The 23,356-nt window shown below is 41.9% G+C and overlaps 1 protein-coding gene across 1 annotated transcript in view; it reads left to right on the top strand.

Annotated features, from left to right (window-relative positions):
* The window catches only part of ptprfa (protein tyrosine phosphatase receptor type Fa), a 270,063-nt gene that overhangs the window by 169,706 nt on the left and 77,001 nt on the right, over positions 1-23,356 (top strand). Inside the window, exons 12-14 of the mRNA XM_085373280.1 lie at positions 2,415-2,608; positions 21,353-21,470; positions 22,478-23,059. Coding sequence (XP_085229406.1) covers positions 2,415-2,608; positions 21,353-21,470; positions 22,478-23,059 — 894 coding nt within the window. The remainder of the gene's footprint in view (positions 1-2,414; positions 2,609-21,352; positions 21,471-22,477; positions 23,060-23,356) is intronic.

Below are 23,356 nucleotides of genomic sequence, written 5' to 3'. Positions count from 1 at the left end.
CGATCAGTAGATGACCTGCTGTACCGCCTGAGCTACAGCCAAGCAGAGTACATGCAAGTAGGGAAGATGTGCAGCAAATGTCACATAGGATTGAAACCTGTGCCACTAGATCTCACAGCAGCTGCTCTTCCCATTGAGCCAAACCAGCTCTGGTTGGTTCAGTAGAATAGCTGAATAATTAAAATACTTTGTCTTTATTGGGCTGTTGCATGGCAGCTATCAAAGTAAATGTGGTTACCACAGAATGAATATGAAACACCTGCTCTTACGTTTTCAGGCCTCAGCTAAATAATGAGCAAATAGAAAAGCCCATTCCTGAAAAAGAAAAGAAATCTCTTCAGTTTGTGTTATTTCTGTTTGCTCAGATTAGCATCAGATTAGCATCAGGCATGCATTAGAAAACAAATGAACTGTAGCAGCTGCATGCACTTCCTCCCATGACCACAGGAGGTTGTTTCCACAAACAGTGACGTTTTAGTCAGAAATCGACCACCGTTATTGCTTTTCAGCTGAGGTTGGCTTTATTTTAATCCGTGGCAGCAGATGGACTTCAAAGCTGTGTTTAGTCTGCTTTAGGATCCCGTTGTCTGTTACATGCTCATTTTGTTCTTCTTCTTCACTGGCTTTTGCTTTTGCAGTTAACACTGTGGTTTATTGACGTTTCTCCTCCAAAGCGTGAAGCTTGACTCTGGAAGGTCTCTGATTTTATAAAAGGTTAAACGATTCTAATTAGTCGAAAGTGCAAAGTGCTGACACCGAGTTGCAGAGCTTTCCTCTGCCTACTTTAATACTTCTGCTTGCTGCTTTAACACTTTTCTCTCCCTGTTTTTCAGTATTTTCCTTTTCTGTTCTCTCTGTGTGAATTCCATTAATATTAGCAGAGCCTCATCTCCTCATTTTTATTGAAGTTAAATTTGTATTCATTTACACCTTCCTGTGAAGCTGACCAAGCATTCCAGAGGAATCTTTTTAAGCCTATTTTGATATGCAGCAAAGTAGAAAGTGTGTGTGCTCTAAACCCAGCTCCCAGCATCCTCTTGGGGCTCCATGTGACAAGCTTTGATGTGGATAACCTGCAAAGATAGCCAGTGACCTTCACGTATCCTTGCAGCCTCTCCAGGCTGGTAGCTACCTCGTCAGGTCAAACTTTGAAGTGGTCCAACTGATGAAGAGAAATGACCGTGGATAGGCCTTACCACACGTCTTCGTCTACATCTGCTGCTGGACATGTGGGCACCATTTAAAATAAACGTAACCCCATGCAACAGTTATTGCAATTTTATTTAAATGAGGCAGGCTCGTTGAGATTAAACTCTTTCACAGAGATGGGAACATGAAGCATTTGCCAGAACAAAGCAGACGGGAAAAAACGGCACAATAAAGACATGTTCTCCTGTCCCTCAGCATTACAGTCGAGTGGTTTGATGCACCAGTTTCTACAGTGTTGGCTGTTGGCTCAGGAGTGGCAGCAGCAGAAGGCGGTCTGAAGATTAAACGCATTGGTTTGGGTTTAGACCTCATTCACAATCACCTGACGACCTCTGGCTGCTAGTGGAAAATGTGTGTTGCTGCTGTTGCAAAGCTAAATGTGGCTGCTGCACTGAAAACCTTCTTGTGGTTTCTCTGGTTGCGTGTAGATTTGTGCAGTATTGGACAAAGGAAGTGGAGAATGTCAAAGTAAAAGTTGTGATTTTGAGGGGAAACAGTCTCTGAGCCTGTGTGACGTGAGAGTGAAACACTAAAAGCTTACAAAAACACTAGAAAATAGTCTGTTGGGCTTTTCACTCTAAAAACGAATTGGTTCGTTTTATGAAAATATGGTGGTGTGTGTTAAAATGCGCCCAAACACAGCAGTGAAACCTCCAAAAACGATGTTGGGAGTGACAGCATCACACCCCTCCCCCAAAGCCTCACCAAATCACCAGTGCATTTGCCAAAAATGACTCGCATGAATCACACATAAACAATTCTAACAAAAAGGAAAATAAAAGGAAACAAATTTCTCACTTATTCTTCTTCCCATCATGAAGCAGTGCCAACAAGTGAATCACATGAAGGCACAAAGAAACAGCAACAAGCTTTTCAGTGAATAATATTCACACTGACAGCGTACCACAGTGAGCAGTGTGAGAAAAAACAGGCACTGTGACACTTATCAGGTGTATCTGAACACACAACAAGTCTGTTTGTACTTGTTGAAGGTGAAATCATGCTTCGCAAATCTTTCAGCCGCCAAAACGTTACTGTGGAAATAGTAAAGGGTACAAAGTAAGGCAGAGATACTCAGCTTCTGAGGAACAGATGCTAATACAGTCTCATGAAGACGTGGTTTAATAGTAGCCTACCTATTGAGACGCACAAAATCAAACATTCCACTTTCTAAATGTAATTTGTGTTCTCTCATTTGTTTTCAGTGCCTGGAGCTCCTCCCAGGAAGGTGGAGGTAGAGGCCCTGAACTCTACTGCCCTCAGGGTGAGCTGGAAGCCCCCGCTGTCCGTGAAGCAGCATGGGCAGATCAGAGGATACCAGCTGGTTTACTCCAGGCTAGAGAACGGGGAGCCCCACGGCCAGCCGGTCATCCTGGATGTTAACCTCCCTGAAGCCCAGGTATTCTCACACGGTGTCATTCAGGTTGATGTGACTGGGTGAGACAATGAGTGAGAGCTGAAGACGGGGGAGTTTGGTTCAGATCCCCGAAGTTTATTTGACACAAGTTATTGTTTTAAGGCAGGAAACAATTTTTTGGTCTTTAAACTATTGACTGAAGCAATACACCCATCAGTAACAGGTTGTTTTTTTCACATGCTCTACCTTTGCACAACCAACCTGCTAATAGACACGAGGTGCACGTTTCAGAGTCCGTAATCATCAGAAGCAATTAAGCTGTGAGACTAATATGTATGTGCATGTGTTAATTCCCCGTTATTACTTTATGTTGGCTTGAAAAAAACATCTCCCTCTGCTGGTGCTTCAGATTACTGCGACTTACTGCATCCATGTCACGGTGGACCAGCGTGTGGGTTGCACGTTTTGCCCTCTCATGGCCATTAGACAGAAAACATGTTTAAGTCGTTTCTTTAGCGGCTGAACTTTTAAAGAGCTGGAAACTAAGTAAATCTGCAGAACTGCAAAGCTCTAAAACAGCAGAAGAATATAATGAAATATAGGAGCTATTATTAAAAAAGAAATAAATACTGAAAACTTTTTAATACAATCCAAATGATTTTGAAAGATTTTTAATCATAAATGTTGATTAAAAATGTTTATGAAGCAGGAAGTTTATGAACATAATTTGTGCAAATTATTATTTTAATCTTCTCCTTGAAAAGAAAAAGGATAAACAGGTTACAGCTGTGTGTGGTCTGCAGCCTGCTGTGATGAAAAAGCATCAGATCCCAACATCGGAGCATTTCTAAAATAAGGATGTGCATCCAGTACCTCATCCTGTACCTCCCTTTGTTCCATTAGAATAATTGGATTCGACGTTTCTTTTTTCAGTTTATTTTTATTCCCGTCTCCAGTGGGAAAAAATAACCCCAAATATTAATAATTATTTGGCATCTGACATATTAGATCATCTGCACAACCAAACATGTGCTTCTTCATATTTTTAATTAGTGTAATATTAAGGAATTTACTTTTCTCTAACCAGAAGCCTCGGTGATGATGATGATGAGGAGGAGGAGGCATTTCAGCTGCAGAAAGTCTTTGTTGTGGTAACACTACATGACTTAGTGCTTAGCGAGCTCGACTTTACATAATTCTTTACATAAAGACTGAAATTTATTTACCTTGAAAACACTTTTTCCAAAACATGAAGACAAATTTTTGTCTTTTTACATTATTTGTACTTAAATAACTTGAACATGAGAAAACATGTGTGTGCACGTGCGTCTCAAATGACGGCATGAACACACATAAGAAGAAAAAGATAAGAGCAACACCTCCAAAAGATGCATCACAGAATATCTAAGAAAGCCGACTGCTTGAACAACTGGCATGAAATCACTGCACCAAAGACTGAGAGCAGGTCACAGGGTGGATGTTTAAAAGCTCTCGCTGAGGAGGCGCCGCTCAGTTCCTCTCCTCTCGGCTTGTTTGGAGGAGCGTCTCACCTGATTTCCTTTATACGCAGCATTCCTGTCTTATCTGTGTAAGGCAGGAGGCCTGATAAAGGGCCCGCATCTCACAGCCATCTCCAACCTCTCTTTAAACACACACACACACACACACACACACACACACACACACACACACACACACACACACACACACACACACACACTTCTCTTTAAGGAACTGTCTTCAAGCCTCATCTGTGATAAGTTTAGTCTCTCCCCCTGGCATCAGTGATGCTGATGAGAATCAACACACGGTGTGTGGAGTGACCCTCCGCACTACACACACACACACACACACACACACACACGCACACACACACACACACACGCACACACACACACACACGTGCGCACACACACACACAGTCAGGGGCATAACTCGCTGCGACCCTTCATTTGGACTTTTGTGTGCCATTTCTTGTTGTTTTTTACCAACTTTCTAAGAAGTCAGTCTATTGTGTTGCATCATAACAACAGTTCAAGCTATTCTGAGTGAAATACAGAGGGTTATTTCAAGTTCGGTTTAAATATAATAAATTATATAAACCTTAATAACCTTTTAACAACCAGGTTTCCAGCAAACATTTCTATGCTGAATAACCGCGAGCACTCGCTGACCATTTCTCCTTCTTTGTGTCAAGAGAAAGTTTGTGTATAAGAGTTGTTTTATATTTGACCAAAATGAAATTTTAAAAGTTCTCAATCAAGAGAAGAGTGAAAAAACAACAACATATGGTTACTATGAACACAAAGACATTTTCTTACAGTTCAGAATTTTTAGCAGAAAGAGCAGCAGATACATTTAAAGTCTTTTTATTTGTTTAACAAAACAAAATAGTCGATACTTGTCTGTGTGCATGAAAAACGTCATTGCAAAAGTCTGATACATATTGATGCTTTGTTTCTAAGATACAGTCCAGATGCACTGTAACATGAAAGTCGTACATCGAAGCTGTATTGAAACTGTCCACTCAGCCACTGGACTGAGCCATTCTGTAGTGCTGTTAGAAATCTCACTCCACATATGAAGTGTCGTCACAAGTGATCGTGTACTCTAGATGACCACACCACACCATTGTGTGTCAATAAAGTGTATCCCCTCCACCCGCTGTGCTCATCTCAGCTGCAAAGTTAACACTGCTGTTATTTAACCAGTTGCTGTGCGTTTGTTATAATGTCAAATATTTCGATTTGACATTCTGTTGCCTCGGCTCACCACACCACCGGCTGCCACAGAGCACTACGGTGTCCAAAACAAACAAGCCCAACAGCTAAAGAGTAGTCTGCAGAAGCCATCGTCTCTCTGCCCGGGCGGCAAGAATTCAGAGACTAAAATGTGTTCAAAAGAAAAGATTTTGTAGAACTGATATATAATAGCACAGGGGGATGGATGAACGGACTTTGGGTATCACTGGGTCGTGTTTGTGAGGGACTGACTGAAACAGACAAAAGAGAGCTGGAAAAGTAGTTTTGCAGAAAGCTGCCCCTGCAGCATAAATCACTGCTCTGTGTTGATACTGATAAACATCCACGGACGTGTTACTCAGCCGCTGCTATAATTTAAATATGGCAATAACAACACATATTTTCAGATGACATCTCCTGGATGACTTTCACTGTGGTGCAGTTGGTTGCTCACAGAAAGCTGGCCCTTCAGCGTGCATTTCTGATGTAGTACACTGCCCAGCAGAGAGTTTATGACTGTATCGACATCACACTCTCTATGATGAATGGATTTCTTCTCTGTTGTGCTGCGAGTTACTTCAGCGGGCTGAGATTTCTGTGCCAGCAGAACCAGCTCCATCCCAGCTGCTTCGGTACAGCTGGATTTACAGCCCATGTGTCCTTGTCCTTGGACACCAGTCCTCAGTGCTGCTGACGAGGTGACACAGTCTGTTAACAGTTTACATCTGTGACTTCAGTAAGCAGAAACTAAACAGCAGTGTTTTTGAAAGTCTCCGAGCTCGGCTGTGAGTGCTGAGCTGTGTGTTGTCTCCAGCGAAGCAGCCTTAAATCCCTCAGTTGTTCCACTGAGGCTCGGCCTGCCAACAGTCAGTACAGACGACTATTTTGTCACAAAAAAGACCTTACTGACAAAATAAGTTCAGTCATGCCAAATTATGGCAGCTTAGAGGCAGGACCAAAGCCTTAATTGGCTGCTCATTCCCTGTCCTGGCCTTCTGAAGCCTCTGCTGTTTGCTTTAGACTCAACTCCCTCCATCTCTGTTGCTGTTCTGCTGGCAGGCTCACGGCTTTTAAGATCTCAGTGAGGCGTATTTTTGGATGGCTGAAGAACGCTTGAAGGAGCCTCTTATCCCTCTCAGCACTGATGGCTGTGAAGCGTGAGCATCGGCTGATTTGATAAGACATGGCAACCTCTCTGTGGCTCATCTCTGCATGTTGTACTCAGAGAAAACAAACCCAGACTCAACCAAAGACAATGTTTTTGTTTTCACCATCTGCCTTCACGGTCACATGAAGTATAAGCATCCAGTGTCTTTCACACAAGCGTTAGTGTGCCATCAAGCGACCCGTGTGAAATTAGACCATTTAAAACAATTTACATTAAGTCTAAATAGATGGCTGCATTACCTAGTGACAGGCAGACAGCTGATTTCAGACATATTGATTAATTAATTCTATTGTTTGATATGTTCTAAGGATTCCTGAAACAATGCATGAGGTTGTTCCTCTTAAAGGCAGACAAAGCCCAATTCATGGGTTGAAGGTGAAGGTGCAAACACTTGGCAACAGCGGAAAGCAAGAACTCCCTTTTAACAGGAAGTGGAAGAACCAGACTCGGGGAGAGGCTCCTCTGCCTCGACCAGTTGGGGCTAATGGGAGGAAGACAGGACAACAAAGAGACCGTGGAAGACAGCCAGAGACTAACAATAACTGATGATTGAATGCAGTGTGATGTGTGATCACATAGTGACTGAAAAAGCTGATTTAAGAAGAAAACCAGTAGCCCAGGCCTTTCACAGTATTACTACAGTTACCTGAGTATATACCTCAATCTGTAGATGATCAGATCAAAATTAAGAAATGAAGCATGACAGACACAGAAGTGGAAAAAAGAAATCAAAGTAAAACTATTGAGGTAAGTTAAAAATGGATTACACACATTAGTTTCCTCAGCATCACAGACTTCTATACAACCAGAGGACGGCCCCTCGGTGCCTGTTCAAACAAATGCAACTGTGTTTTTCAAACCAGGAAATCCGGTCAGTCTTTCATACTGTCAGTGTTCAAAACATAAATACAGGTCAATAAAAACAACCGGGGGACACGTTTTCTCAGTAAACATTAAGTTTAAACGTTAGTTGCAACACCAATAAATCCCAATATTTGTATGCAGCTAATCAGATTTGTGCACTTCTGCAAACTCATTAGCACGCGAGGACGTGACGTCAGCTAGAATGTGCAGCTTTGCAGAGAACGTGGGAGGAGATGTTTCCAGAGTTCTTATCAGTCATCACTTCACTTTCCCTCACTATCTCATCTGTCTTTGTCAGTCTATTGGTTGCCATCACTGCAAATTAGAAGGAGCGCTAAAGAAAGGCGAGAGGACAGTTTAGGTGATAATAATAAGATAAGATGGATATTTAATGACCCCCTTGGGAAACTGGCAGAAAGAATGGAGCTATTTGTATGTATGGCAACAGCACCGCCTACAACTGCAAAGCTCTCCAGCGAGTAGTGCGGTGCTCTGAACGGATAATTGGAGGTGAGCTGCCTCTGTTTTGCTCAAGTACCCGACTGCAAGCCTGAATATCACAGCTGTGAAGAGGCGTGCACAGATTATTGTGGACATGTAGAGATTAAGATACTCCCATTACAACCCTCAAAGGAAGCAGGCACAGAATTTACGTTATAAAGACTAAAGAAGACTCGAAAAATGATACTCGGTGTATCTAGGTAGACTCATCACTGTCCTTTATTCAAACCCGTGTCTAAGGATTCTGATTATTTCAGAGAGAAGAAAGCGTCTCCACCCGTAGACCAGCAAGGCGCTTTAAAATATAGTATAGCTGTGAAACCAGCCATCATGAGTTCACTGACAGAGCCAGTGATATATCACGGCGTAGAATACAGTAATGCATCAGTTACTGTATGAAAAAATGAGAGCTACTCTATGCTGAGGCCACTTCGAGCTGCTTTATTTAATGGATGTTGCTGTGATTTAGAGCTCGGGTTGCACTCTGGCCAGGGAATGGATGTAATTTTCACCCCATCGTTAACAGCTTACATTGTTTATGATATCGGCTTTTATTTATTTCTTCTAAGAAGCTGAGGAAGCGAAGCTCTTTGTCCTTTATTTTTGGGTACTCAGCAGGTTGTTCAGCACAATGCCCAGTTCCTCTGAATCAAGTTGTTGAAGCAAACATTCACATGCGAAATGTCATTAATGTCCCGATGGCCTTCGTGAGCCAGCAATCTTTTTCATCCATGTGACTTTCTGTCCATGTGTAGCCGTCTGTGCTGTCGGGGTAGCAGTCTAAACAGAGATGCCCAACCTTCCTCATCACAGCATTATTTTTAGGGAGTATCAAGCTAACTCAGAGACATCATCTCTAGAGTCTCCCCAGTGGGACATACCCAAACGGCTTGTGTAGGAGTCAGCTTTTTTAATAAGGTTTAATTAAAATTTGTAGGTCAGTACCCATGGCTTTCACAAGGGAATCCAAAAGTGCATTCTGAAAAATAGCAAATTGTTTTCCATTCTGTACATGAACTCAGGTTTTGAATCAAAAGGAAATCAGGATTTGTTTGTGTCGCTTTTTGGAGAATATCAAGAAAAAAAACCACAAGTAACAATTTTGTTAAATTCTTCCTGCAGCTCTCTGTTATACACAGAGAGTTTTGTTTTTCTCTCCTGGTCCTTCGATGATCCAGCTTCTCTTTAGTGGTTGCTATGAGTTTTAAAGATGTGCAAAGCCAAAAGGTTAGAGGGTTGGTGGTGGGATCTTGCTCAAAGCTTTGTGTTCTACACTTGGATTCGGTTTGTTTGTTTGTTTTCTCCTCTCAGCATCTAGTTTCATTTCCATGTGACAATCAGACTTAAGCATTTACTTTGTTAGCTGTAGGAACAGATTGTGATTTAAATGCAACCTTACAAATTCACTTTGTAAGGTTTAGGCACCAAAATGATTTATAACTCATGGTTAGGATTTAAACAGACCTTTTTACAACAGCACCCACATTAGATGATACTTTATTAGGTAGGTGTAACACATGATGACTCCTGTTCTATCTAATATACTATCTGCGGTTAGCTGACAATTAGAAACATTAGGAAAGCAAAAAACATACATATCTGAGATGTGTTAGTCAGTTAGTGACTTGGCTTTGTTGTGGGAACTTCACAAGCAGCAGCAAGACTCCCACACAGCAAAGAGCAGCATGTGACAATAAGGCTACGTTCACTCTGCAGGTCTTGATGCTCAATTCCAATTTTTTGATCAAATCCGATTTTTTTTGTCTGCTCGTTCACACTACAAATAAAATGCGACAGCAAACGCGCTCTAGTGTGAACGCTCAAAGCGCCCGCATGCACAAAAGAAGACGTCACACACAACGCGCTCTGTTTAGACCCAGAGCAACAGTATTGTTTGACTGATGGCCCTTAATGTAAAGACTTTACGTTTCCCAATTTTGCTTTATTATAAAGTTATTTTGTTATTTACATTTGGCCTAATATTGATCCTTATTGCTGTTTGAGAGGAGCGGTGCTTCAAAGGATAGCTGCAGATTTCTGTCAGAATCTGCAGATTATACAGTACAAAGAAAATGTTCACGTTTCTCCAGCGTTGTCTTCCCAACAGTTTCGCTGACATCAGGATGGCCAGGAAGCGTTCGCGATGTCTTCTCCGGCGCTGATAGTTGGCGTCTGTCTTGTGTCGGTGACGTAAAAGACGGATTTAATGCGACGTGACCATCAAACAGCAGTCGCTTTCTGAAACATCAGATTCAGCACCACATACGAAAGTGACCCAGATCGGATTTGAAAATATCGGATTTGTGCCGTTCACACTGTCAGACCATGATCGGATATGGGTCGCACAGGGTCAAAGATATCAGATTTGATGCACTTTCACCTGCAGTGTGAACGCAGCCTAAGAGACCGCATGGAAACGAGGGGCTGGAGTGCAGGTGTGTTGCAAATCGACTTGCAGGTAAAACCTGAAACAGCTTAAATAGACTTAAACTGGATGTGGAGGAAGAAATCAGCAGAGCTGATGTGGTCTGGATCTGAGATATTGCTCTGCTGGGTCTTTTGGCAGAGTTTATCCAAATGCATAATAAAATGGAGAGAACAGGAGAAAACGGATGCCAGAAGAAGATTGAAAACATAAATAACCAGTGAGCTTACAGATGACCTCGAACCAGCTGCAACAAAACTTCTTGCACCTCTTGATTTAAATAAAGAGGTGTGTCTTCTGTGACACGATTTTTCCAGCCTGGACAGGTGAGGTTCACAGTGAAATGGCTAAAAGATAGAGAAGGGACTTGTTTTTGTTCTGATCAATATATTAATGTCACCAAACTTTAAAAACACGTGTTTCCTTAGTAACAGTTTACTACACTCAGATAAACAGGGAAATATTAAAATACCTGAAGTATTATAATTTCAGGACCATGGACAGCGCACAGCATTTTCATCACGATCTCACGGACTGTGATGTAACACAATGACTGTAGTGGTGGACCTGCACAAATTCAGCTGCATGCACTTTGACAGTAAGTGGGCTATAGATCATAGATGCGCCCACGCGCAAATCTCCCCGATGAAATCTGCAATTTCTTTTATTGATTAATTTGTCTCAAAACAAAGATAGCTTAGAAAACTGTGGTGATGTCAACACCACCAGAGTGTAGAAGGTTTTTTAAGTTTAAACCTTTGTCAGTCAGGCACATTTGGTTTGTTTTATCCCTTGAAAGGGTGCAAGTTGTCTTAATGCAACAATGCTGGAGGTTTACAGTCCTACACTGAGCCTGTTTTCATTAGAGCAACCCTTTCTGCCAGACTGCCACTGTAGGCCTACATCTAACCTATATTTATATGCTTGTCTGATTACAATTAAGAAGCTGCCCCTATCCTGTTAATAAATTATTCTTAGCTTGGACTTAATTGCAAGGCTCAATGGGAAGATTGAGCATGTCATATTTAAATGAACTGTGTTTAGAAAACAGCGCAACGCTCAGAAAACAACCATAAAACTAACCACACCTATCAGCACAATGTGTGGGTTATATTCACATATTGTGTGTTTTGGTAAATCTGGCCTGATGCCCAGTTGGATGTCCAGCATCTGCTGGTCTGTCTGGAGCTTGAAGGATCTTATTGCTCCCTTTGGGATTGAAGGGATTTCCATCAAGTCCATGTTCTCAGTCTTTTTCCATATATGCTGTGTTCCATCAGTATGCTCATCAGTTCCTCTGATTAACTCAAAGTCACATGTTTTTATTGAAGAAACTTGTGTTCAGTTGTGAATATTCAATATAAGGATGTCAAATCTAAAGATTAAGAGAGTGGCCTATTGGCCCGGCACTGGGTTAAGTTTGTTTTAGATTCACAGGTAAGACATGCTGTATAGTGTGTAGAAAGCAAACTCTTTAAAAACAGTTGAAAGTTCAGAATTTTACAGGTCAGCACTAGGGATGGGTATCGTTTAGGTTTTATCCGATACCGGTGCCAAACCGGTACTTTTGAAACGGTGCCGGTGCTTAAATGGTGCTCGAACCGGTGCTTAAAGAACGGAGAACACAAACTTTGTCCAAAACCTCTCATGTTTAGCTGTTTCCCTCTTTTTCTTTGGTCATTTTAGCCTTTTTGGCCAGGGTGAAGGGAGTATCTGCCACCAAACAAGAAGACAGCCGCATGTAGCTATGATGGTGTTTGCTAGTTCACCTTACATGCATTAATGTAATAACGTGGTTAGCCTACTCAACGTAAATTACACACGAACAACATTAAGCTACTCACGCAGAGAAGAACGGCTGCTGCTGCATCATCATCCTCATCATTTCTGCTACACTGGCAGGGCTAGGGGCCAGGACTCTCCTCTTCGGGTTTTTGGGGATGTTGCTAACTCCGGGTCCGATAACAGGCACCACACCCGCAGTAGATGTGCTCGGTGTGAGGTCTCGCAGCAAGCTATCAAATACGGCGCATTTCTCGGCTTTTAACAAAACGCTATGCGTCGCCAGGTGTTTCATCAGATTCGAGGAGTTACCTCCTTTGACAGCATCACAGTATCAGCTTAAAGCACTTGTTGCTGCTGAGTTTGCATCTTTTGCTGTGAAGTACAGCCAGACTTTTGCGCTGCTTTTCGGTCTGGTTACTACCGTTTATGTCAGAACCAGTGCCATCATGGCACCGGATACCCGTACCCATCCCTAGTCAGCACTGTTATTGCTGATTGGTCATGTTTTCTTTAAGGCTTAAGGATCGAATTGCACGACTGTGCAGTCACCTCTGTATGCTCCACTGTCGGATAGGCCAGTTCAGAGTGCAGCAGTGGCGTTATTCTGCTTTCATAAATGATTAATGAAGAAGAAAACACAGACAGACCACCCAAAAACAGAATGTGCAGGTGAAATGTAATTTAACTTTACATCAGTACCAAATTCTAATCTTGACTTTATCCTTTCTGTCTCCTCATCAGCGTCTCCATCTACACGTTTTCATCTCTGTCTCTGCTCTGAGCACAACCTCGGGAAAAGCTATGACATCTAAAGTGTAGATGAGTCTTTTTTTATGGCGCAGAATACTAAGCATGAGGAGATGCCAGCAATACAAGACATAAAATTATTTAAATCCTTCTCCCTATTGTCTGTCTCATAGCTTATGTTTATGGTGCCTGCATTGTTCAGATGGAATAACAATGCGGTTTTACTGCTGATACAGTTGGTTCAGGCTATGGATGTAGTGCTGCAGGTTTTTGAATTTTTTCAAGCAACATCTAGTTTCCATCCCCATGGTGTTGTTTAGTTGGTTCTTGTGCAGATTCATCAGTTATTGACCATGAAACACAATCCAGTGGCACAAAGAACACAAGCGGGAGATTTTTCTATTTTCTATTCCTTTCAATTCAACACAAAATGCTTCAAAAATAATAATAATTCTAATATTAGTAACAGTGTGAGTGAAAATGTGAGCCTCAGTTGATTTCAGCACATTTGTGGCTAGAGACTTGTCAATGGCATAAAGTTGTTTTTTTCATACACTTTGTCGCTTCAGTTTTTAACTTAGTTTTTTAGCTCTCAGCAATAAAAAGCTGACGGGGGTCCTGCTGGGCAGCAGGTGGCCGGGCGGGTGGCATAGAGACCCAAGTTTGTTAATGTGGTGACACAGGAGTTTGATGTGTGTATCTGCTCGGAGGCTGAGAGGGAGCACGGGCAGTATTTTCTTTTTTGTTGTTGTTGTTTCTGTGATAAAATGAAGAACAGTCACAGTGATTTCATAAGTGTCAAAATGTTCTATTGGCAAATAATAAAAACTTACCTGGGCTATGGTGCCACTGCCAAAACGTTTGTCCATCACTGCACACAAGCTTCAGACGTAAACATCCATGTTTTCATGTCACAGTGTTACAACGGAAAGAACTTCTTGTCATGTTTTAAAGACCTCCTAGTTTCATAGAGCTCTTTGCTCTCAGACCGCAACGTTTCCAGATTTTTAGTCAAATCTGGTTGTGATGTAAAACTAGAAAAACATTTATAGTAACTTTCTAGAAACTCTGGATGACTGTTAAAATAGTCATTTGAAATAGACATTAAAAATGGAAAAATCCGAAACGTCTGTGGTAACTAACACGAGAACAATCTGCGATTAACAAAATCACAAGTAATGGAAATATTCAGTTTTGAATGAACATTTAGGGCATCTATAAGTAGGTTTTTGTTTGCAGCTGTTTCGAGAAGTCTTTCCTCTGAGTTCTATGTAAACCTGCAACAGAATCTACAGCTGTCTACTTGATCTGTTTACTAAAGTGTGCATGGATGCATTCCCATAACTTCTTCATCAAAATGGTCAATAGCCCCTTTGTTAAAAAAAATGGAAAAATATTACCTGCCTCTAGATTTACTATCAGATAATGTACACAATGCATAATGGCAAGTGATTTTGTTCTATGGCTGTGTCTGATATTAAAATGAAACTGACCTGGTTTTAAATGATCCATAACATTGATGAAGAACCATCAATGTTAAGTAAACGGTGGCTGAAAAAAGCTTTGCATATCTTAGTTATTTTTCTGAATACATCTATATCTGTAAAATCCAGGAAAAACCATAGTAACTCACTAGAAACGGATTATTTCATTAAATTTATGTTTCTTTTTGGAAAAGCACCATAAATATTCATCTAGGCAACAAAGACAACAATGAATGAAATCAGGCACTTAATAGAGCAAACCTAGAGCACGCCTCAGTGTGTGATTCACATCCCCAAGTTGAGGAAACTGGGTTTATCTGGCAGGTGAGTCAGCGGCTCTGAATGTGCTGCCTGAGCGAATCGAGCTCTTTGCAAGAAAACACGAGTTTTCGTTATCGCCCTTCTTCTTAAATTGGAGCCCCTCATGAGCCTGGGCCAGACTCCCCTCATGAGTCGGCACTACAGAGGAGAGCACTAATTATTCACACATTACCTCCATTTCCACATGAAGTTTAAAGTGGCACCTGTTCCTCCTTCAGTCCCTGATCACTGTAGTGTTCCTGCTGAGCTGAACAAACATTCTGCTCTTCTGGCTGCGCTCCCTGTTTTTCATCAGTGGACTCATGAAGACTCAGCGGACTGCGTGAGTAGTCACAGTGCGTGTTGTGTGGACAGGGGTTATGGCGAGTGTGTTTTCTGTCACAGCATCCCATGATCTCTGTGTGGGTACTAACACAATTATTTTCCACCTACCTTTCTCTTCAGTTAGCAGTCTAAAGAAGAAGAAGCCTGATGGCGCTCGGCAGCTACAAAACCAAGTAGTAACATTTTCTCAGTTATACCTGATGTAAGCAAGATATCTTAGATCTCTGCTTTTCAGTTTAGTTAATTAAGGTGTTCGAGTGATCGCAATACATTTTTATATAATGCCAATGCAAGGCTGTATATTTATTGCACAGATATCAGTATGTTGTAGAATTGCACAACAGATGCAGACAGCATTTTGCTAATTAGGCTAATAGGTTTAATTCAACCCAACCTCGTACGGCCATATTAGAGGACTCCAAATCTAAACCATATATAGTGTCAATGTGGTGAAAAGTGTAGGGTTAGTGAAAGTGACCAAAGGTCACATGTGAATATTGAAAAAACAAACAAATTCAAATTTCTTATCCACAAGAGGGAAAACCAATCTAACAAGAGTCTGAGAACTGCCTTTGTTCATAATTTAAAACAAATGATCACAAATGTGTAACGATTTAAAATTTGAGACTATTTTCAAATCTTAATTTAATTTAATAAGTTGACAGCTTTTCGGGTCAGAGAGGAGACTGGCAGACGGTGGCGTAAACCTTCACAGCCTTTACAGATGTGTTGGTGAAAACCAGGGTGGCACCTGTGGCAGCTGCTCACAGTGTGTGTTTGTATGTGTGTGCGTGCACGTACATGTTTGGTGTGGGTGTCTTTTTGGTGTGTTTCTTGAATCACAGCCTCCCAGTCTTTGAAGGAATGCAGCTGTAAATACTCTGTTGACTTTATTCTGCAAGTAAAGTCGGGCTCGTGGTTTCACTGTTGGTTTTCTGAGCCAGCAAAGGGATCTCTGTTTAGCTGACATACTGTTACTGAACACACACAATATTCTAGACTCTGCAGCAGTAATTGTCAAACAAGTGCTCAGTGTCTCCTGCTGCCTCACATCACATTGTTATTTTATTGAATGTGGAATCTGTGTAACGCAGACGTCTGCTTTATGCTACCTTCCATCCAATAAAGAGTGTCTGCTTATTTATTCTACTTGAATGCAGCTGCTGTTGGTTTATTCTGCAATCCAAATCCACAGAGACATCAGTGCATACTGCTTTTGTTTGTGAGCATGAAAAGTACAGTGCTTCCCTTCCAGCTCTCTGCTCCATTCCTTCTCTGCAGTGCCCATCACAATAGTGTTGTAAGTCTGTGCACCGGTGCAGCAGACACACAGTCCCATAGTTCAAGAGTAAACTAGATGTTTGTGTCTACCTGTAGTGCAAAGCACGGGGCTTATTGATGAAGGATTACAGGGAGTTGGGGCTCAGTTTGTACTGCTGTAAATGGATTTTCTTTTACATATTTTGTTCTGTGGTGTGTGCTCTGTGGGCTATGTGTTCACGCTTTGACCTCACTTACAGTCTGTGTAAGATTGTCTTATTTGCACTAGGCAGACACATCAAATCAGTGCACACACAACACGCTGCTGTTTTGTGGCTCCTATTGCGTCATTTCTCATGCAAGAAGCGAGGTCCTCAACATTTGTGCACCTATTCTTGTCCAAACCTGTTAGAAGCTGAGACAGAGAGAAATTTAAAGACCGTTTGCAGGTAACTGATTTTTGCAATTTGAAAAATCATGTAGAATTGTTTTTATAAATGACAAAGGTCTGATACTACACAATACTAGAGACTAGAATCAGCAGACACTGTTTCTGCAATAGCTGCTGTCTGAAAGAAATATTTTCAGCCTCTTGTGGTTAGTTTGGGAAAGTGGAAAATGCGTTTTGATTGCATTCTCAGTCGTGCACCTTGCCTGTGCTCTGGTGACTCACTGTAAATGACTGTAGGCACAGTCAGACGTATTGCATCTGTGCTCTGACTAAACAGTGACATCACTTATTCTTCACAGCGTTGATGCTTCCTTTCATAATATTACATCATATTGATGAGCTAACAGCTTGTTAGTGAGTTTCTAATGAAGTAGAATTAATGGAAAATAAACTGAAGGAAGTTCTTCAAAAGCAGGCTCGGTGTAACCCGGCATTGAGCAACATTTTAGATTCTTTTAGATCCTTTTTGGGACAAAACTAATTTAGGTTTCAACTTCATTGCTACTGTTCACTATTAAGTACTTATTAAATACTCAGTTATTACAGTGGAGCTCTCCACAAGCACAGACTGCAAAGGAAAATAAAGTTCACATTTAAGAACACGCCGGCTGCTCTCTGTGGACCTGTACATTATTGATGACATACATTTATTAATAACAGGGTGAAAACAACAGTCGGTGGTTCTGCTTCTTTTTCTTTGTGGTTATGTGTTTGTATTGTTTCTTTGTTTTTTTTACCTTTATAAAATATGGTTCTTGGATTTAAACGAAAAGCCACGTTTGTATGCGCTTGTGGAAACAGTGCCTTGGTTGCTTAGTGTTACCTGCCAGCATGTACTTACTTCTCTGCTAATACTTTACAGGTAAACTCAAATTAAAAACAATTTCAAGCATATCAGAATTATGAACAGTCAACAGAATGTGCAGAAAGAACCACTGCAAATCTAAAATATGTATTCAATTTCATTTTAATTCAGTTCAACTTTATTTGTATAGTAAAAGCCTACAATAATAACTATGCAGTATTGTTGTAGGGCCAGGCAGCACTTTTGTGTAATACCAATTTCTACCACATGTTGGCGCTTCAAGTCACTGTAAGTTTTGTTTTGTAGGAATCAACACATTTTTATTTACAATATCAGGGGAAAAAGCAGCTGTTGAGGAAATGTTGGAAGGATTAAAAAGAAAACTATAGCAGCACATTTCTAAACATATTTAACTACCAAATGGTAAAATGCCACCGAGCGATGAAAGCTCTGGTTCAGAGCTTCACAGAGTAATTACAAAATGTACTTTTAAGACTATCGTGCCTTTAAGCCAGCTTTCTTCTTGATTGGCCCTCATAAATAGAAGCTTTGACCAGAATGAGGGACCGTCGGGCCAGAGCTGTGCGTCTGAGATGAGAGATATGATGTCCTCTCTGCTGACATCACACAGAGCCAAACCGTGTTAAACTGTGAAGACGAGTCGTTCAGATGACCCTGCCATCCATAGTTCTGCACAGTGGAAAGGGCCCCTGAGAGGCCCTGTCCACGGGGGAACACTCATTTCAGACCCATCCTTCCAATTTCTGTTGTAATGAAGAGCAAAGCTGAAACACTCATTAAATTTTTCATAGCGCATGAGTTTTCCCTTTAACTGGATTGAAACCAAAAAAGAAGTCTCTAAAACGTTTTAATTATTTCGACTTCATATTTTATTTATTCAGTAAGCTGTGCCTGTTTTATTTAAATGGGTCAGTTAGTTCGAGGAACAACTCCTTTCAAATTCTACACAATTAACCCAGAGTCGTTTCTCTAAGAGATTAAACCCCAACACGAACACCTTATAATGCTCCAGCAATAGAAATACTTTGTGCATTTACTGTTGAGCACAAGTTTCCCTCTGCAACGGTTCAATACGTCAGTCCAGCACAGGTGGCTAATGATAGTGGACGGATAAATGTGCTGGAGACAGAAAACTGTGGGTAATAAATAATGCAACCTACACAATACTTAAACGGAGAGTGGCCAGAAAGGCTATTGCTTAAAGGGACTTTCATTCCCAGCTTCAAATTTTAGTTCTTGTGTCCGTCCGTCCGTCCCCAACCCTAAGCCCACATTCTTCTGTTTGGCTGCATAAGGTTTGAGCAGTAGAGCGTCTTGATGACCACATAAGAGATCTCTCTCTTTGACAACACACAGAAAAAAAAAGTATTGTGAAACTGAGCAGGAAAAAGCAGTGTGAAGCCTGACCTTTTATCTCACAGCGATTACTTGTACAAATGTCCTTATTGGAAACTTTGGCCATGTCTAATGAGCATCCACTGCTAGAACAAAGAGGAATATGTCCAGTTTAAATTGGGTAAGGAAGCCCAGCCCTTGAACAAAGGTCTAGCTGTATGCTTCCAGAGCCATGGCTAACAAGCTTGCAGACTGTTAGCTCAGCTTCCCTAGCTGCCATCTAAAGCATCAAATTGATCAAATTCCTAAATGTAACATGCTGACTGTGGGTGTTGTTGAAGGGTCTCCAGCATCCACTGAAATATCAGGCACACGTGTCCTTCCCTCTTCATGTGAGGAAGAATCCGCGCAGTGTGCGAACTGCTAATGCGCTTTTGTAGTGGATTTGTTCCCAACATTAGTGGAATCTCCCCCACTGGTGATGGAGGTTGAAAAGACAAGGAGGTGGAGGACAGCAGCGTTTGATGTCTGACACACAGGAAGTCACTGCCGATTGATTGGCTCCCGTTAAAGCAGACGCTCCCCTCATAGGAGAGATGTCTCATGTCTTAATGTAAAGTGTATCATCTGTTCAGTCCCTGGGAATTCATCCCTGCAGACTCCTGCTCGCACTGCGTTTGAAAGACAGATGAAAGACCAATTTGATTTTTTTTTCTCCCCATTTCAAAAGCAAGAAAATCTCTGGCAACAAAAGTGGAAAGGAATAGCAGCAGATTAAAATAATGAGGCTTTTAGAGGACTTCAGTAGCTTCACATGAGTCGCATTTCTCTCTCATCTTTCACCTTCTTTGCCCTGCAGAGAACACAGGAAGGAGGGAAACATCTTAACTCTTTACGCCCCGGCTGAATTCAGTTTTGTACGTCTCTGCTCTTAAATTAGCAGAAGACACCCCTTTTAAATATCCAGTGGTAGATATTAAACTGCCTGCCACAGAATAATAATTAGAGTGGTGGTTGTTTCTGGAACACCCCCCCCTTTTCCTTTGGCAGCGCTTTGCTAATTTGCAGTGACATCTCCGTGGCTCAGCAGCCCCTGGGCTGTAGGCAGAGGCACGGTCATGATGGGCAAAATGGAACCCACTGGGCATTCTTTACTGGAACTATCAACCCCCTCGCAGCTACACCACTTTCCCGCTGCCATTTTTCTCTCATCACACGCTCCTTCATCTCTGCAGCTCTGCTCCACTCAGCACTCAGGAGTAGAAAGCAGTCCTCTGCTATCTGAGAAAAGTGGACCTTTTTCGTGCCTCTTCATGGACTCGCGGCAGTTGACAGGCCGTACATGTGGCTATATTAACGCGGCTGGACGAGCACGTTCGAACATGTAGCCTAATGTGCATGGCAGAGATTCTCCTGAGACGAGTTTCTTTGAGAGGTCTTTATCATAAAACACATTTGAGTTTAATATTGCTGACAGTGACTGTTTTGTATACTTGGAGAAGGCTTATGTTCTGTGGGTAGATTACTGGAAGGCATCAGATCCTCGTAAAACAAAGTGAGAGCTGTGTTCAGGTCCTTGGCACTAAGTCCTCCACATTTTCAGGGGATGTTTTCGTTGTCTGTGATTTGAACCACACGGTCGCACCGTTGCTTTTTGTAAATGATATGGTTTTGTTGGCTTTGACAGAAGGTGACCTTCTGTATGTGATGTGGGGCTTTGCAGCTGGGTTGAGCGTCAGCATCTTCAAGTCTGAGTATGGTGTGAGATGAACAGGCTGAGCAGTGCAGCATCAGCATCGTGTTACGTAGCGCACTTTTGTCAGACGCCATCTGTCTTTTGGCTTTGGCTCCTTGATGCAGGATCGGACACCAAGAAATAACGCTGTCGTATCAGATCGCTAGAAAGCCGGAGGTTGATGGTGGTTGGTGGTCACTGAGTAATCAGCCAGGAGACCATCGCTTGTCCTTGTTGTTGTGCTCATTGACTGCCTCGTTCTTTTGTTGCTGTCACTCACTGGTTAGGTGGACCTACTAACAAAATGGTTTTATGTTCTAGTTTGAATTATCTAACTGGACAAACAGCAGGTATGTTTTCATTATCTTCTCATGACTCGTTTCTTCAAAGAGAAGATCAGGATTCTGGATTCAACGTCCATAAACTGCATCTGTGCAGTTACCAGTTAAAGAAGAATAGAAATAAAAGAAAAACAGATAATGAAACAGGGAACAATCTCTGAAGAACCTTCGTTTCCAAAAGCCTTTTGTAGCACTCGGTGCTGATGTGCAGTGATGGTATACTGGAGTGTTGTGAACAGGTTGGTGTTCGGGTGGTGTGGAAATGTCAGAATACCTTGAGTGGTGGAAATGTGAAGCTGATGCATGTGTTGTGTGCTTCAGTTGCTCAGTGCACTAAATTTTCTGCCAATTGAACTGAAGCTGTTGTCTCAACTTGAATTTTGTTGCCCTTTCGTCTGTTTTTTCCATCCTCTCTTCATCTTTGTCTCCGTTTCTCTTCCTCCTCCTCTTTTCTTCCCTGTGTCTCTGTGCTGAGCAGGAGGCCTTTATAGCAGGTCTGCTCCCAGAAACAACCTATTCTGTGACTGTGGCTGCATATACTACCAAGGGTGACGGAGCTCGCAGCAAGGCCAAGGTGGCCACCACCACAGGAGCAGGTGTGTGTGTTGCATACAACTAATACAACAAATCTGAGGCCATATCTTGATCACATTCCTGCTTGTTTTCTAATATGTCTCCATTTAATACCTTTCAGGAGTTTTTTTTAGTCCTGCGTAGTCTGATTTTTTCTGTTTGTCTGATTTTGATAATAATATGAGCTAATGTTGGCTCCATTTTACGTTTAGCTCGGTATCATCCTGAAAGAGCTTCTTAAACGGTTTTGCAAATAGGCAAACAGCTGCATTCTTATATAAAAGATCTTGAAATCTTGCTTTTTGCCACAGAAACAGTAAAATTTCTAAACTTAAGTCACAACTTTGGGTGCTCACACTGTTGCTTTTGAGTTTTCCTCAAAATGTACTCTAGAATACTTGGCTGCCCCAAGTCAACACAAGTCAGCACAAGTCAACACAAGTCAACACTCATTACATCCTCGATAGAACGGGCGGGGCAAGTACACACAGAGGCATTTGTAGCATACTCGACTTCTTTGAGTTGGAATTGACAGATGATATTTCACAAGAACAAAAGTAAACCCAAGTATACTGAGAAGCAGGTCTTGTTTTTTAAACCAGATGTCATTAGCAATGAGCAGATTGTACTAAGAGTCCAACAGCACTGCACACAAAGCCCCTCTGAAAAGCATTCCTTACTTTGTCTGTTTCACTCCACCATAATTTACACATCAGAAAAATGAATTTTGCAAACAGACGTCTTTGCAACTTTGACTTCTTGTGGAGCCAGAAGAGTTGCCCCCTGCTGGTCATTAGGAACCCCGCCCCACACACACACACACACAAAAACACAGGTTTAAAGAGCTTTTTAGACTCAAAAGCTAGTCTGAATAACAGTCTTTGTTCTTCTGATAATAAAAAGTAGTGTGGCCTTTATGATGATCTCAAAAACAGGTCCTATACCTTCCAACCAGCTAAGAAAATAAGCTAGATCATATCTAAATGTGTCTTTCAGTGCTGAATATTTACAAATGTTTCCTGCATCGCAGTTCCTGGAAAGCCCACTATGATGATCAGCACCACCATCGGGAACACCGCTCTAATCCAGTGGCAGCCCCCTAAAGAAATGGTTGGGGAGCACATGGGATACCAGCTGCAGTACAAGAGAGCAGAGGAGGAAGCTTTCACCATTAAACACTTCAAGAAGACAGATGATCATTTCACAGTCACCGGCCTCCACAAGGGTGCCGTGTACATCTTCAAACTGTGTGCCAAAAACAGAGCAGGGAACGGGGAGGAGTATGTAAAAGAGATCAGCACCCCTGAGGACATTCCCAGCAGCTACCCGCAAAACCTGAGCGTGGTCGGCCTTACTGCAACTTCCACCAAACTGGCCTGGGACCCGCCTCCTCTGGCTGAAAGAAATGGGAAGATTGTGAAGTATGTGGTGATGTACCGAGACATTAACAGCCCGAACAACAGCACCAACGTTACCACAGATACACAGATGACCGTCTACGGTTTGCAGCCTGACACAACCTATGACATAAGAGTCCAAGCTTTCACCAGCAAGGGCGGAGGACCTATCAGCCCCAGCATCCAGAGCAGGACCATGTCCACCTCCATGCCAGGTGAGAACCACAGGCTTAGGTGCAGCTACTAAAAATCTCAGTGATCTCGACCTCAAGGTCAGAGCAAGTTTCTGAAAATCGTGTGAATGCAATAACTTGAGAACAAGATGAAACTGAAAGGAGGGTGAGGCTAGTCCCAGTATTATTTAGTTCTGTCCTCTACATAACTCAAAGAAATGTAGCAGAACTTCATCAGGGAAACAAATTATGTTCAGTTTCTACCCTTTTTTATTCCTGGGTTTTACTAGAGTAACTTTGTAAGATTCAAAGTGAAAATTAAAACGAGTTTAGACAGTA

Source organism: Diplotaxodon limnothrissa, linkage group LG15, assembly GCF_057381915.1.
Source record: "Diplotaxodon limnothrissa isolate DT_005_m linkage group LG15, D_limnothrissa_male_GT1.1, whole genome shotgun sequence".
Classification (NCBI taxonomy): domain Eukaryota; kingdom Metazoa; phylum Chordata; class Actinopteri; order Cichliformes; family Cichlidae; genus Diplotaxodon; species Diplotaxodon limnothrissa.
This window is presented reverse-complemented; position numbering and strand designations above follow the sequence as displayed.